The sequence below is a fragment of the Sorex araneus genome, chromosome 5 (genome assembly GCF_027595985.1).
Source record: "Sorex araneus isolate mSorAra2 chromosome 5, mSorAra2.pri, whole genome shotgun sequence".
NCBI lineage: Eukaryota > Metazoa > Chordata > Mammalia > Eulipotyphla > Soricidae > Sorex > Sorex araneus.
The window spans coordinates 84,302,721-84,319,009 of NC_073306.1; the positions used below are offsets into that span (position 1 = coordinate 84,302,721).

General features: G+C 54.9%; 1 protein-coding gene across 3 annotated transcripts; it reads left to right on the top strand.

Annotated features, from left to right (window-relative positions):
• The first annotated feature begins 3,834 nt into the window (after positions 1–3,834).
• SSR2 (signal sequence receptor subunit 2) lies at positions 3,835–10,885 on the top strand. 3 transcript variants are annotated; one of them, XM_004619301.2, is made up of 6 exons: positions 3,835–3,945; positions 4,610–4,764; positions 6,429–6,527; positions 7,303–7,411; positions 9,700–9,777; positions 10,374–10,885. In XM_004619301.2, the coding sequence occupies exons 2-6, from the start codon at positions 4,610–4,612 to the stop codon at positions 10,482–10,484; spliced, it is 552 nt and encodes a 183-aa protein (XP_004619358.1). In that variant the 5' UTR covers positions 3,835–3,945; the 3' UTR covers positions 10,485–10,885. The 3 variants fall into 3 exon arrangements, with proteins under 3 accessions (XP_004619358.1, XP_054995133.1, XP_054995134.1); XM_055139158.1 differs by having other exon boundaries at positions 3,881–3,987; XM_055139159.1 differs by having other exon boundaries at positions 3,916–3,936.
• The last annotated feature ends 5,404 nt before the right edge of the window (positions 10,886–16,289 follow it).

Consider the following 16,289-nt stretch of genomic DNA (forward strand, 5'->3'; position numbering starts at 1 on the left):
CTATTGAGTGTGGCCCAAAATACTAAAAGTCTGCCACTGGGGCTGGAGCTATAGCACAGAGGGTAGGGCGTTTGCCTTCCATGCTGCCGACCTGGGTTCAATTCCCAGCATCCCATATGCCTCGCCCCCCCCACCCAACCCAGCACCTCCAGGAGTGATTCCTGAGTGCAGAGCCAGGAGTAGCCCCTGAGCATCGCTGGGTGTGACCCAAGAAGCAAGAACCTGCCATTGTGTGTGTGATCTTGAGGAAGTCCTTTCAGGGATGCAGAGATGCCCAGCATGCTGCTGCCTGTCCCCTGAGTCCCACATAAGCCCTCAGTTTCCTCCCAACAAATTCCCCTGCACAGACTTGAGGGACCCCTGAGCATGTGGAGGTGGCCAGAAAATATCTTAATACCTCAGAGGGCCTTTGGTTGGAGGACAGACACTCAGCCGTGCTTGAGAGCAACTCCCTGGTAGAACTTGGCATAGGGCAGGATGCTGCTGTGTGGTGCAGGACTCTTGCAAAGCATGCACCCCAGGCCTTAGTGTGCAAAGCATGCACCCCAGGCCTTAGCGCCCCAGACTTCCTAGTCACCTGCCTACCCCCTGTCTCTGAGGTCTTATCTTTTATTTATTTATTTTCTTTTTGGGTCACACCCAGCGATGCTCAGGGGTTACTCATGGCTTTGCACTCAGGAATTACTCCTGGCGGTGCTTGGGGGATCATATGGGATGCCGGGGATCGAACCTGGGTCGGCCGCATGCAAGGCAAACGCCCTACCCACTGTGCTATCCTCCAGCCCCTGAGGTCTTATCTTTTAACTGTGAGGTAATGGGTTAGAGATCTGAGATCTACATGAGAGTGGGAAGTTCCATTTTGATGACAGACTAATGCTTCTTACCAGTCCACTAGAAAAATATTTTATGTGTGGCCATGGGCTGCAGGGTAGATCTGCAATGTGTTTACCAAACCTCTTGCCCTCAAAGAACTTAATAGACTCAGGTGCACAGAACTCAGGTTGGTACTTGGGGCTGAGCCCATGTTTTCTAGGGGACAGAAGGGTGCGCCAAACCTATATATAAATTTTTTTAGAGGGTGGCAGTTTGGGTCACATGCTCAGGGGTCACATGCTCACATGCTAAGGATCAAACTACAGTTGGCTGCCTGACAGGCATGCACCCTACCTGCTATACTATCTCCGGCCCTCCGGTGGATTGCACTCAGCCCTCAGCTTTGTGCATATATATCCTCCATATCACCTCCCTCCCCTCCCCTCCCTGCCAACCCCATAGAGCAGGGCTGCTGTTGCTGAAGATAATAGAGGAGCAAGGAAGGTAGGCCCAAAGGGCACTGACTGGTACCTTGAGGACTGCTGATTTCCCCACACTCGAGACAGGAAAGGACTCCCAATAGAAAATTTAAAAGCTGGGTAAAGTATAGCACTGTAGCACTGTTGTCCTGTTGTTCATCGATTTGCCCGAGCGGGCACCAGTCACATCTCCATTGTGAGACTTGTTACTGTTTTTGGCATATCTAATACGCCACAGGTAGCTTGCCAGGCTCTCCCATGAGGGCGGGATACTCTCGGTAGCTTGCCGGGCTTTCCGATAGGGACAGAGGAATCGAACCCAGGTTGGCTACGTGCAAGGCAAATGCCCTACCTGATGTGCTATCGCTCCAGTTCTGTAAGAAGACTAAAAATTGGTCTATCTATACAAAGTGGTGGGGGTTGGGGGAAGTCCAGTCAGGAGTAAGCCCTGAACACTGCCAAGAGTGGTCCCAGACTAAATTTAAAAATACGGAAACGGGCTGGAGTGATAGCACAGCGGGTAGGGTGTTTGCCTTGCACGTGTCCGACCCGGGTTCGATTCCCAGCATCCCATATGGTCCCCTGAGCACCGCCAGGGGTAATTCCTGAGTGCAGAGCCAGGAGTAACCCCTGAGCATCCCTGGGTGTGACCCAAAAAGCAAAAAAAAAAAAAAAATGGAAACAAAGGGCTCAACTATGGAGTACATGTCTTGCTTGAATAAGACCTGGGTTTGCAACCCAATGTTGCACTGTATGTGTGTGTGTGTGTGTGTGTCTGAGTGTGTGTGTGGAGAGAGAGAGAGAGAGAGAGAGAGAGAGAGAGAGAGAGAGAGAGAGAGAGAGAGGGAGGGAGGTGAGAGTAGAGAATTAAAACAGATGATGAAAGAACATGAGGAGCAGCAAGGAAGGGCCAGAGCCAGAGTATATGAGTAAGGCGCTTGTATCACGTGTGGCCAGCTTGGGTTCAATCCCCAGTAACACCATATGGTCCCCTGAGCCTTGCCAGAGCCAGGAGTAATCCCTGATTATTGCCAAAGGAAAAAGAAAAAAAGAAGCAGACAGTGAGTAAATGTGACAGTACAAGGTTTAAGGGATTCGTGTTGCATGCAGCTGACCCAGATTTAATCCCCAGCACTGCATAGGGTCCCTTGAACACCACTGGTGAGTGATACCTGAGCACAGATCCAGGAGGAGGAAGCCCTGCCAACGTGGCCACCCCACCACCATCACCAACCCCCCAAAAATACCAAGCAAAAACCACCCAGCTCCCAATGCCATAAAAATACTGCTGAGGCTGTGGGCTGACAGCAATCTTGCCATGCACTTTAACCTCCATGTTATATCTCAGGCCCCATCCGTCTTTCTGTTCCAAAGGAAGCAATCTGGGAGATTACCTGGCAGCTGAAATTCCTGCCTTGCGAGCATGAGGCTATGAGTTAAATCTCTGACCCTTCCTATAAGCATTTACCAGGTATGCAGCTGCCAGATTTGGGTATGAACCCTGGCAATGCATATGGTATTCCCAATACCCCCTGGGGTTATTTGTGAGCACAGAGGCAGAAATATTCCCTAAATGCTCCAGGTGTGGCCCAGCCCTACTCACTTCCAAAAAAACCAAAACATGAATTTTTCTTCTCAGACAAAACAAATTCTAGCTAAAGCAGGAATGGAAAATCAAGGATCTATTTCTCTCTTTTTTTTTTTTTTGCTTTTTGGGTCACACCCGGTGATGGCGATGCACAGGGGTTACTCTTGGCTCATGTACTCAGGAATTACTCCTGGCGGTGCTCAGGGACCATATGGGATGCTGGGAATCAAACCCGGGTCAGCTGCGTGCAAGACAATCGCCCTACCCACTGTGCTATCACTCCAGCCCCAAGTATCTGTTTTTCTTGCTTTTGACATGGCTTGGAAATAAAGCTCAGGGCAGGACAGAGATGTAGCTAAATGGTTAGGGCAAGCACCTGCCTTGTATGAGGTCCTGGGTTATTTCCCCAGCACCACAGTTTCCCAAGCACCAAGACAGTGGTGGCCCCCTAAAACGAGTAAAGTACTAAAACTTGGGTTGGCGAGATAGTACAGTGGGAGCAGGTTGGGCACTTGACTTGCATGCCACTTACCCAGATTCTATCTCCAACGCTCCATATGGCTCTCTGAGCCCACTAGGAATAAGCCCTGAGTATTGCCAGGAGCGGCCAAAAAACCAACAACAAAGAGTACTGAAAATAAAGCTCCCGGCCTAGAGATTTACTGAATGTAAAGGGAGATTAAATTTCTTGCTAGGAATATGAAAACTGCTGGTAGCCAAAAAGGCTTTTCTCTAATTTCTAGTTCGATGGTACACTTGACATTCTAGAGAGATGATCCAAATCTCTAAATTTGTCGGTGATACCAGGTAACTAACCGAGTAGCAACCAGTCTGAAAAGCCCCCGAAGAGGGCCGAGCGGTGCGAGAGCGCGCCCTAGAGCATCCCCTAGGGCCGACGGGCCGACACTACAAAGGGAGTGGCGGGGCTGGGCGAAGAACTACAACTCCCCGAAGGCCGCGCGCCGCGCGCCGCGTTTCCGGCCACCCTTTACTTCCGGTATTTGGGCGCTGACGCTCTCTTCCGGTCGTGCTGGCCCCTTTGGAAAGGGTTTTGGGGTGCGCACGGTGAGGCTCGAGGCTGCCCGGCCGGCATGGCACGGGAGCGGGGTGGGTTTCGGGTCTATGCAAACTCCAGCGGCTGGGGGCTGACCCGGGGAGAACCGAGACGCGAGGACGTGTCATGGGGTGGGGGCAGAGTGAAGCCCGCGAGAGAGACGGGGGGGCAGGGCACGGACGAGTGTACTCGGGGTGGGGGCAAGAATGGAAGTCGGGACCTGGGGGCGTGGGGAGCGGAGCTGGACCGAGGACAGAGCATCAGGCGGCGGCAGCCGGGGGGCCTCCTGAGTGGGGCTGCTCCAGGCTGCTGCACGTTTGGGATGGGCTGAGGTCGGACCCCCGCTTGGAAAACCCGGGTCCAGCCCCAGGAGTTGGGGAGCAGCAGGGGCCGCAGGACAAAGTGGTGGGAGAGCACTGCGGGGTCGGCTAGGATTTGCGCCTTCCGGGGTCGGACGGAGCAGAGTAGCTGAGACTCGCCAGTGGGACCGGCGGGAATATTGGGGTGATTATTACGTGTCTCTTGCCCTCTCTCCCCCACCCGGCCATGCACAGGGATGGCTGTGGCAGGGCTCAGGGTACTGAATCTTGGTCGCCTCATGCGCAACAGGTGCCTTCCTTATTGTCTTGTCTAACTCAGGGCGCGCCCTGCTTTCTCTTTTATTTTCCTCTGCAGATGAGGCTGCTGGCCGTGGTGGTGGTGGCTCTGCTGGCTGTCACTCAAGCAGAGGATGGAGCCCGGCTCTTGGCGTCCAAGTCACTGCTGAATAGATATGCCGTGGAGGGCCGAGACCTGACCCTGCAGTACAACATCTACAATGTGGGCTCCAGGTGAGGGCCAGCCCCCCAGCCCTGGCTGGGCCTTTCCTGGATTCTCTGAACTCCTGTGAGGAACAGAGGCCATGAGTAATTGATTGTCTTTAGGGGGAGTTTTATCTGCAGCAGAGAGTGTGGGAGAGGGGGGTCTGCTACTGCACCCCCTTTAGCTACAAGAGCCCTCTTCCACTTCCTGAGATACATGAGGTGGGTTTTTTTTTGGGGGGAAGGGGGGTTACACCTGGCGATGCTCAGGAGTTACTCCTACCTCTGCACTCAGGAATTACTCCTGGTGGTGCTTGGGGACCATATGAGAAGCTAGGGGTTGAACCCAGGTCAGCGGTATGCAAGGCAAACGCCCTCCCCGCTGTACTCTGAGATACATGAGTTTTGTGGTGGAGCAGGGGGAGGAGGATGAGGCGGGAAGAATGAGGTTCTCTATTACTTGGGAAAGGTTAAAGTTCATCTTTGTTTCACTAGCCAATAAGCCTGTTTTCATGAGCCTGTATTTTGTTGCCTGCCTTTTTTGGGGATGGAGGGTCACACCTGGTGGTGCTCAGGGCTCACTCTTGGCTCTGCTCTTAGGGATCACTCCTAGTGGGCCTCAGGGGAACTGTATGGAGTGCCAGGGATTGAACCTGGGTCAGCCACATGCAAGGGAAGTGCCCTACCTACTGTATTATCTTTGCAACCCTCGTTTTTTAATTTGCAAATTCAAAATGTGTAGTTCTGGGCATGTGAGGCCCTCACACATGCAGTATTTACTTTACTGCTGAGTCAGCTGGATTCTACTGTGTATCAAGTCCGCACTACTGTGTCTTCTGTAGCTCTAGTTTTATTTTTTCAAACAAGCAGGCAGGTGTGATTGCTGGTTATTTTAATTTGGTATCGATTTAAAGATAGAACAATAAAAAATAGTAATGTAGGGACTGTAGCGAAAGCACAGTGGGTAGGGCGTTTGCCTTGCATGCGGCCGACCTGGGTTCAATCCCCAGCATCCCATATGGTCCCCCCAAGCACCGCCAGGAGTAATTCCTGAGTGCAAAGCCAGGAGTAACCCCTGAGCATCTCTGGGTGTGAGCCAAAAAGGAAAAAAAGAAAAAAGTAATGCATTAACAGTAACATAAAACATGAAAACGTGGGAGTGGAGTGATAGCACAGCAGGCATGGCGTTTGCCTTGCACTTGGCTGACCCGGATTTGATTCCCAGCATCGCATATGGTCCCCTGGGTCACACCCGCTGATGCATAGGAGTTACTCCTGGCTTTGCACTCAGGAATTACTCCTGGCGGTGCTCAGGGGACCATATGGGATGCTGGGAATTGAACCTGCGTCGGCCACATGTAAGGCAAATGCCATGTCCGCTGTACTATCGCTCCAGCCCCAGGAGTGATTCTTGAGTGCAAAGCCAGGAGTAACCCCTGAGCATCGCTGGGTGTGACCCAAAAAGGAAAAAAAAAAAAACATGAAAACATGTGCTACAGTAGGTAGGGCACTTGCCTTGTAATCAGCTGACCTGGATTTGGTCCCCAGCACCCTAAATGGCCCCTGAGCCCCACCAGAAATGATCCCTGAGCACAGAGCTAGGAAAAGGCCTTGAACATTGTCACCTCTCCTATCCCTACCCTCCAGAAAAGAAAAATACCCCCTAAATGACACCTTTGTTGCCTTTCTTCCAGTGCTGCATTAGATGTGGAATTATCTGACGATTCCTTCCCGCCAGAAGACTTCGGCATTGTCTCCGGAATGCTTAATGTCAAATGGGACCGCATTGCCCCGTATCCTCTTGACTCTGGGCGATGCCGTTGGGGATGGGGGGGTGGCCCACACAGCAGTGTCTCACCCGTTTTTGGGTTCTGGTCAGCTTTCTGCAACAGCTCCGGGTGAGGTGGGGCTGGAGAGGCTGCTGGAAGTGCTGTGAGTTCAGTTCACTTGGGTGCTTGCATGGAGATGTGTTACCCCACACAGAGGCTGGAGAGGTAAGGGGATTGAGCCCAGGTCAGCCACGGGCAAGGCAAGAACCCTACCTGCTGCACCATCTCTGGCTCACTAGGTTTGTGGGTTTGTTTTTTTGCTTTTTGGGTCACACCTGGCAGTGCTCAGGGGACCATATGGGATGCTGGGAATCAAATCAAACCTGGGTCGGCCGTGTGCAAGGCAAATGCCCTCCCCACTGTGCTATCACTCCAACTCCTGGCCCACTAGGTTTTATTATCTTTTTTTTTTTTTTTAAGCTTTTTGGGTCACACCCGGCGATGCACAGGGGTTACTCCTGGCTCATGCACTCAGGAACTACTGGCGGTGCTGGGGAGACCATATGGGATGCTGGGGATCAAACCCAGGTCGGCCGCGTGCAAGGCAGATGCCCTACCCGCTGTGTTATCGCTCCGGCCCCGGTTTTATTATCTTTTTAATTCCTGCTGAGTATTGCTGTGGAGCCTGGGGGGGCTACATGTGTTGGCAACTCTTGCCAGGAACTGTACATTCAGTCCAGCAGTTGAAAGGTCCCTGTGACTCCCGCTCACCTTTTGCCCTCCTTGACTCCTGACCCAGTGCCAGCAATGTCTCCCACACTGTGGTCCTGCGCCCCCTCAAGGCGGGCTACTTCAACTTCACCTCTGCGACTGTTACTTACCTGGCCCAGGAGGATGGCCCAGTGGTGGTGAGCCATGGAGGGGGGCAGGGCGGGGTTGGGGAGGGGTTTCCCATTAGCGGCCTTGAACCGCGCTGCGGCACATTTCCAGAGCAGCCCCTGAATCCTGAGGAATATAGATGACCAGCCTCGGAGTAGTCTCTTGGGAAGGGAGGACACCTCAGAAGAACGTCTTTCTTCCTGCGCCATTCCAGAATGAAGCTGTTGGTTGAGAGGGCTGGGGCAGGCCTGCCAGCCCTCTCCCTCCCGCTCACGCCTCTGCTTTGTCAAGGCCTGTGCCAGGAGAGCTGTCTGTGTGCCCAGTGGCCCACTGTCTGTCCTTTGCTAGAGTGTTCCTACCAGTCACCTGAAGACCGACCTCCTTGGGAGCTGGAGAGGGAATCCCAAGGCCCTTGTCTCACACACGACTCTGACCTGGTTGTGTTCTGGGTTCTAATCCCAGCTCCACACAGGCTCCCCTGAACCCCACCTGGAGTGACAACCCTAAGCGCAGAGCCAGGAGCAAGCCCTGAGCACCACCAGGTGTGACCCACAAACCAAACCTCCAATCAGGCCAAGCTGAGCTCTGCCGCCCCCTGCAGACCCTCCACCCACTCGCTGTCTGCTTCCCTGTTCCCCCTCACAGACGCCTCCCACCCTCCCCGCTTGGTTTTCTTAGCCATCCGCCCTCTCTGCCACTTTTGTTCAGAACCTTCCCTTGAGCTAGCATTTGACTCTGTCTTCAGTGCGCACATTTGCACTGTTCTTCCCTACTCAGTCTTTTTGGGTTTTTTTGGGTGGGGGGAGAGGTGAGGCGACCTGCGACCTGGTGGTGCTGGTGGCTACTCTGGGGACCGTGTGCCAGGACTGGGACCCGGGCCTCCGTGCTGGCCCTGGGTCAGCATTCTTTCCACGAATTTGCTGCCTCAAACCTTCTCTTAGCCTGTGTAGTTGGCGCCATGTGAACACCCCCTTACATATCCTCCCTCCTCCCTCGGCCCCCCCCCATTTGTTATTATAGCTGTTGGTACCTCCTCAAAGAGTGCTAGACTAAGAGGGTATTTCACGTGGCCCAGTCTTCAAAACCCTTAGGTCATGAATTTATGAAGGCCTCTTGCAGGAGTGGACGGGTACGAATTGTAGTCTTGTAGGCTCTGCCAGGTAGGCCGTCGGGAGCAGTAATATTCCACTGTAAAGGCAGAACTGAAAGAATTAGGTTTTTGGGCCAGGGAGATGGCTGAGAAGACTGGAACTTTGCTTTTTTTCTTTTGTATTTTGGGGGTTTTTTGTTTGGTTAGTTTTGGGCCACATCTGGCAGTACTCAGGGGTCACTCCTGGCTCTGCACTCAGGGATCACTCCTGGCGATGCTCAGAGGACCATATGGGGTGCTGGGGGTTGAACACAGATCGGCTGCATGTAAAGTAAATACCCTAACCGCTGTGTTGTCGCTCCAACCCCAGGAGCTCTAGGTTCAATTCCCACTTCATGGTTTGTTGTCTCCACCCCCAGTACCACTGAGGGTGATCCTCCCAAAAAGAAAATTTAGGATTCTCTAACCTTCAGTGCATATTCTGTTTCTTGATTTTTTTTTTTTAATCAATCATGGAGCATTGTGAATCATATGGAACATATGGAACAGGGCTGGAGTGATAGCACAGCGGTAGGGTGTTTGCATTGCACGCAGCCGACCCGTGTTCGATTCCTCCGGCCCTCTTGGAGAGCCTGGCAAGCTACCCCTAGTGTATTTGATATGCCAAAGACAGTAACAACAAGTCTCACAATGAGACGCTACTGGTGCCCGCTTGAGCAAATCGATGAGCAACGGGATGACAGTGACAGTGACATATGGAACAGTAGTCTTACAATCCCAGTTCTGTTTTTATATTTGGTGTCATTTCTGCTTCGGCACCAACTGTTGGACTCCGACTCCCCGTGGGACCAGGTGGGCTAAGAGAAAACCAGAAGCTCAGTTACCTCTTTAGAACCAAGTCTTCTGCAGTGTGCTCCACACTGAGTCCTGAGTCCTCTCCGGAAACTCAGCCCTCGCCCAGCACCGCGCACCTGCGGAGGCCTTGGCTCGTTGGAGTCCTGCCTGCCAGCCTGGGAGCTGCGGCCGAAAGAGTTTCCACTAGAGAAGTAAGGAAGCGGCGAGTGCCCAGGCCCACCCTCCCTCGGCCGCCCGGCTCCTGACCGGTGCCTCCATGCGCCTCTCTAGCTTCAGACTCCTGCCCTCGTAGTGTCAGACTCCCGTGCTCTGAGCAGGAGGGGCTGGGCCTCGCGGGCTTCTTGGCCTCACTGCTATGTTCTTTCCCCGCAGGTGGGCTTCACCAGTGCGCCGGGACAGGGCGGCATCCTGGCCCAGCGGGAGTTTGATCGGCGGTTCTCCCCACACTTTGTAAGCATGGGGGGGGGGCTCTCTCACTCCCTGGGGTTGGGGGGAGAACAGCCATTTGCTCTGTCTGGAAGACATGTCAGTTTCTGGATCCTGACCTTCAGCGGGTCGTGGTGTCTGCTACAGCCCGCCTGAGATACTCTCATGGAACAGGATTAGAGGTTTGGGGCTGTGAGGTGACAGCTGCCAAACAAGAAACCGCCCTATCTCTCTGACCTGGAGTAGAGGCCTGCCCGAGAGACCTGGGTCTGTTTTGGAATGTAAAAGCGTGGGCTGGAGAGATGGTACAGCAGGTAGGGCTCTTGCCTGGCGTGCGGCTGGCCAGGGTTCCATCCCTAGCATTCCATAGGGTTCTGTGTGCACTACCAGGAGTGATCCCTGAGCACAGAGCCCAGAGTGAACCTTCAGCACTGTTGGGTGTGGCCCAAAGCCCTCAAAAAAATAGAGACGGGGGGAAGCTTCTGGGGTTGGACTGGGTCACGGAGGCCGTTCGTTGGCGTCACCACTGGGAGCTCGATCCCCGGGGAACCCTCCTGTCCCCTTCCTCCCGCTCCCTGTGCCCTCCAGCCCACTCAGCCGAGCCTCCCTGTCTCTCCCAGCTGGACTGGGCAGCCTTCGGGGTCATGACGCTCCCGTCCATCGGCGTCCCGTTGCTGCTGTGGTACTCGAGCAAGCGGAAGTACGACACTCCCAAGACCAAGAAGAACTGAGTCAGCTGCCGCAACACTCTCAGCCTAGGACACCCAGGTGCTTTCCGGACTCTGAAGGGCACTGTCATCACCACCACCTCTGCTCCTGTCACCTCACACCTGCTCTTGGATCCCGGCCCAGGAGCCCCCAGCGCCTCCTGGGTCCCCGCCTGAAGCCATATGGACAGGAATGCCTTTGGCAGAGCCCGGGCCTCCAGGCCCTTGGAGGCGCCGTGGGGGTGCTCCTGGCAGTGTGGACTCTGGGGGGGGGGTCAGGGGACACCGCACCTTGGCGACTGCCTGACACCGCCCGCCCCTGCCCTTCCCTCCCTGAAGGTAGAATAGAAGCTGCTGCCTGGTCTTGGTCCTAGGCTAGAAGCGCTCACCAAACGGGGTTTTCTAATAAAAACCTGCCACGTGGACACGGCTGCTTCCCTGGGGCACCGGGGCTTGGGCCCTGCACTGTCATGCTGAGCCTGGGGTGGGAGTGGGGCGGGGGGGGGGGCTCCCCTGTGGATGCTTCTGCTCCCCTCCCTGTTCTCGCATCCTGTTATCAGAGTCCCTTAAAGCCGCCTCCTCTCAGCTGTTCTCAGCTGAGGAAGATCAGGAGCAAAGATGATACGTGAATGAGCTGTTTCAGAGCCTGAGACATTCAAAGCCAGTTTATTGGCTGCCCTGAAACAACTTCTTCTTTTCTATTTTTGTCCTGTTGGGGCCAAACACCCGGCTCTGTGCTCAGGGTCACTCCCGATTTGCTTGGTGGTCAAACCCACACATGGTAGTCAAATCCAGAATGACAATAAGGCGAGCATTTTAACCCCCATACTGTCCTTCTGGCCGACAAGGCTATTTCTTTTTCTATTTTTGTTTGGGCCACACCCTGCATGCTTGCTTAGTTCAGTGCTCAGGGCTTCGTCCCATGATGCTCAGGGGAACTTGTGGTGCTGGGGATTGAGTCAGGGCCCTCCTGCATGCAAAGCAAGCACTTGGCCCTCTGAGCTCTCTCCAGCCCTAGAAAGCTTACACCTGGTTCTGGTCCTTACTCTTAAGAGCGCACTTTTCTTGTTTGAGTATTTTTCCCCCTCTAATGTTGGGGATTGAACTCAGGGTACCTAACACATGCTCTACCCCTAAGCCATATCCCTGGCCTCTTTTTTCATTTTTTCTTTTGCTTTTTGGGTCACATCTGGCGATTCTCAGGGGTCACTCCTGGTTCTTCACTCAGGAATTACTCCTGGCAGTGCTTAGGGGACCCTGTGGCATGCTGGGAATTGAACCTGGGTTGGCCGTGTATAAGGCAAACACCCTGCCGGCTGTGCTATCGCTCTAGCCCCTCCCTGGCCTCTTGAACTTTGGTGGGATACCTGCAGGGGCTCAGGGCTCACCCCTGGCAGGGCTTACAGAACCCTGTGTGATGGAAGGAGTCGAAGCGGGGTCAATTGCACCTTACCCAGCTTTTTGTGGGGATCACACCTGGCGGAGCTCGGAGGACCACATAGGGTGTTAGGGATCGAACAGATCAACAGTGTGCCAGGCCAGCTCCTGTCCTCTGTACTATTGCTTCAGTCCCAGAATCATTTTTTATTTTTTTTTATTATTTATTTATTTATTTATTTATTTTTTGCTTTATGGGTCACACCTGGCGATGCACAGGGGTTACTCCTGGCTCTGCACTCAGGAATTACCCCTGGCCATGCTCAGGGGACCATATGGGATGCTGGGAATCGAACCTGGGTCGGCCGCGTGCAAGGCAAACGCCCTACACGCTGTGCTATTGCTCCAGCCCCCCCAGAATCATTTTTGATGTCTGCTTTGAGCTCAGGCCACCAGCCGGAGACTTCCAGACCCCTGCGCTTGCTCGAGCTTGGCAGGCTGTGCAAAGCAGGCAGTTTCTGCTGCTACAGCAGCGGGGAGAAGCCTCCGAGCCGACGCGCTCCAGCCCAGGAATGCTGTGCTCGACAACAGCCTCCCAGGCAAGGGAGAAACCCAACAAATGCCCGCTTTGTTCCTGCCCCTGAGTGCCACAGCGCAGCTCCTGCCGTGGGGTGGCTGCCCGGCCGCTTGACCCTTTCCTTCCCCGGCGCTTGAGCTCCCAGCCCCGGCCAGCATGAAAAGGACATGGAGACAGCGGGAGGCCTCGGGTGGAGTAGCCCTCCGCCAGCTCTCCTCCCTCCTCCAGGGCCTGCGTCTTGGACCCCCGGCGACTGGCCAGGTCAGAGGGCGAACGACGCAGGAACTGCTCGGGAGAAGGGGCAGGAGCCCGATGGGTGAGGCGCTCGGCATGAAGACCAGCAGAGGGAAGGCAGGGCCAGCCTGGCCCCTGCTCTCCTTGTGGGACTCCACCAGGGCTGTGGCCTGTCAGAGGAGCAGCCTGCCTTAGACGGGACAGACTTCCCGGGCAGCCGTGAAGGTGCTTGCCTTGCACACAGCCAATGGGGTTGGTCCCCGACACCCCATAGGGTCCCTCGAGCCCCTCCAGGAGTAATCTGTGAGCACAGAGCCAAGGAGTCAGTCCTGAGCGCAGCTAGGGGTGGCCCCAAAAAACAGAACAGACTTCCTCCCTGGAATGTCACCTTCAGAGTGACGCTCATGGGTTTGCTCTCTGAGTTCTGGACGGCTCTCCCGAGCCTCGGAGCTGGGGTAATCTCTCCTCCCCTCCTCTGCTCTCAGTTCCTGGCCCTTGTTCTGGAAAAGGAGACAGGGAAAGGAGTGGAGCCTGACCCAGACGACAAGAGCAGCGCTGGGAAGGGGCCCGGGCTTACAGATGCCTTGGGAGGGGCCGACGCTGCACCTCCTCGAGAGATCCACTTGGACAGGAATTCGTGGCTCTTCGAGTAGCGGCCGCGGGAATGTAAGAGCCCCTAGACTCTGTGGACAGAGACTGATCTCAAATAGTTGGCAGGACAAGTGAGCCTCTCACCGCGCCAGGGGATTCTGTGGGAGAGGAGGGGCAGGGAGACAGCCCGGAGGAGCTGTGACCCTTGTGCGGGGCCCATGCCTTTCCGGGGGCCTGACCCTGCTTAGCAGGGGGCCTGGGTTATGGGCCACCAGCAAGCTCCAGCTCCCCAGAGCCCCTCCCCGCAGTGCCAGCAGGAGCCTGGGGCCCTGGGCCCCGCCTTACTCTAATCTTGGGGCTCCCTGGACAGAAAGCCGGCCAGAAGTGGGGCTCAGAGTGTCCGAGACAGGGTGACCTCGGCAGAGGACAGGCATGCTCTGGACTCCAGGCCCCCGGACAGCAGCCGGGGCGGGCAGCCGGGTCACTCCTTAGCCATGGCACTTCACACCTCACTTCCTGGCTCATCCGCTGAACAGTCCAGATGCCTCGGGTCAGAGACAGGACACAGGGACAGCACTTGCTGCACATGACCAACCCAGGTTTAATCCCCAGCATCATACAGGGTCCCTTGAGCCCCGCTGGGTGTGGCCCAACACCTCGTGTCCCCCATAAAAAGAAAAGAAAACACCTTTTCAGGCCAGAAGAGTGCTCACAGCTAAAGCACAAGCCTAGTGTGTATGAAGTCCTGGGTCCTGGGTTCAATCCCCACCACACACGCACGCACGCGCACACACACACACACATACAATGCCCCCATGCTGTCCGCTGCAGCCCCGGTGGACCCAGCACCCTGTCTGCACAGCCAGACAAGCACCTGGGAGGGCCCTCTACGTTTTTGTTTGTGACTTATTTGAAGAAATACTACAATATCTTAAAAAATTGTGTAAAAGGCTGGGGCTGGAGCGATAGCACAGCGGGTAGGGCATTTGCCTTGCACGCGGCCAACCCGGGTTCGATTCCCAGCATCCTATATGGTCTCTGAGCACCACCAGGAGTAATTCATGAGTGTGGAGCCAAGAGTAACCCCTGTGCATCGCCAGGGGTGATCCAAAAAGAAAAAGAAAAAAGTGTAAAAGGGCCAGAGAGACAGGACAGTGGGGATGTTCTGTCCTTGCATGCAGCCAACCTGCACTCAATCCCCAGCATGTCAGAGGGCCTCCAAACTCCACCAGGAATGACCCCTGAGTGCAGAAGTAGGAGTCTGCCCTGGCCATGGTCAGGTGTGGCTTAAAAAGCAAAACCAAGACATAAAATCTGAATTTGTGTGGCCCTCTATTAAAAAAAATTTTACGTGCCTAGGGAGTGAGAACAGCAGGTAGGCACAGAGCCAACCTGGCACCAAGTATTGTCTCTCAAGCACTGCCAGGAGAGACCGCTGAGCACAGATCAAGAGTAACTCTAAGCACGGCCGGATGGGGCCCCAAAACCTGAAAAAATGCAGCCTCAGGGGAGGGCCCGCACTGAGGTTTGTGCTTCTTGACTCTGGTGACACGACAACAAGAGTCTGCTGCTGGCAGAAGAAGGGACCCCCCTCTCGTGCCCACCTGCGAAGACAGCTGCCCTCCTCAGCCAGGTCTTAGAGCCAGGGGACTAGCCCGCCCACAGAGTGACTCTTCCCAGGCCTGTCACAGGGCAGTGTCTCAGGGCCTTGCAGGCAGGAGCTGACACCAGCTAGGACCTTCCTCAAGCAATGCCCTGGGCTCCCCATGACCTCAGTGTGGAGTGAGTCAGGTCCCGCCTCCATGGCTCTTATCAGGGAGGCGCCTGGGACCCACCACAAGGCTGTTCTGGGCAGCTCCTCCCCAAACTCTCCTCACCAAAACACTCTCCCTCCTCCCCTCCTCCCCCTCCCCCCTACTACCTCCCCTTAAAGGAACCCCAAGTGCAGAGGAGCCAAATCTGAGGGAGGACCCAGGATCTCCCACTGGAGAGATTTTATGGCTGCCCTCTAGTTCATTCCTTCCAGCAGGAAGCCCAGCGGGGGGCCCCACATTTCTACCTGAGCCCAGTCCAGAAGTGCAGAGGACAGGAAGATTCCTGGGCTCTAGGCACAGCAATCAAGGGGTTAACGGCCCAGGCCTGAAGTAGGGTGGGCAAGGGCAGCGCTATGGTGTCCAGTGCTCTCAAGGAGGAGGCAGGACTGGAATGAGTGCCCCTTCTACCGTGCAAACATCTGGATGGTGAAGTTCCCTTGAAAGGCCCGAGAGAGGCATCCCTCCCCCCAGGTGCTGGCCTGGGTGCTCACAGGGGCTTCCTGAGCAGGGCTTTGTCCTGTGTCCTAGTCACAGAGCAGATCCCCAACTTTGGGCTCTCTCCCAGGTCTGGTGAGTCCCCACTCGGCCTCCCTGGGCCCTTGACCTTGAATGGGGCATCCCTTAGGCTTCCCCAGGACATGTTTAAAGAAATCCAACTTCCTACATTGACTACCAGTCCCTGGAATACCTTTTTATGGGGAGGAAGGAGCACATGGGTGGGAGCTCAGGGCTTCCTCCCAGTTCTGCACTTAGAGATCACTCCTAGTAGAGCTCAGGGGACCATATAGGATGCCAGGGATCGAACCTGGGTCAGTCACATCCAAGGCAAGAGCCCTACCCTCTGTACTACTGCTCTAGTCCCATCATCCCTAGAATTCTTGCATTCAGCGCCTGCTTTTTCCATTTTCTCTTTTGTTGTTGTTGTTTTGTTTTGGGGCCACATCTGGAGATACTTAGGGGTTACTCCTGGCTCTACACTCATTACTCCTGGTGCTATTCAGGGGATCATATGGGATGCCAAGAATCAAATCCGGGTTGGTCACATGCAAGGTAAGCGCCCTGCCTGCTATACTGTGACTCCAGCTACTCAGCAATCATTCTTCTGATTGGGAGCCTGTGGGTGTGGGTGTGAGTGTAGAGTGTGCAAGTGTTGCAGTCACAAAGATGACCAACAGTTAGTGAACATGGTATGTGTGACAGTGATGCTAAACCCTTTATATACATTTTGAATCCTCA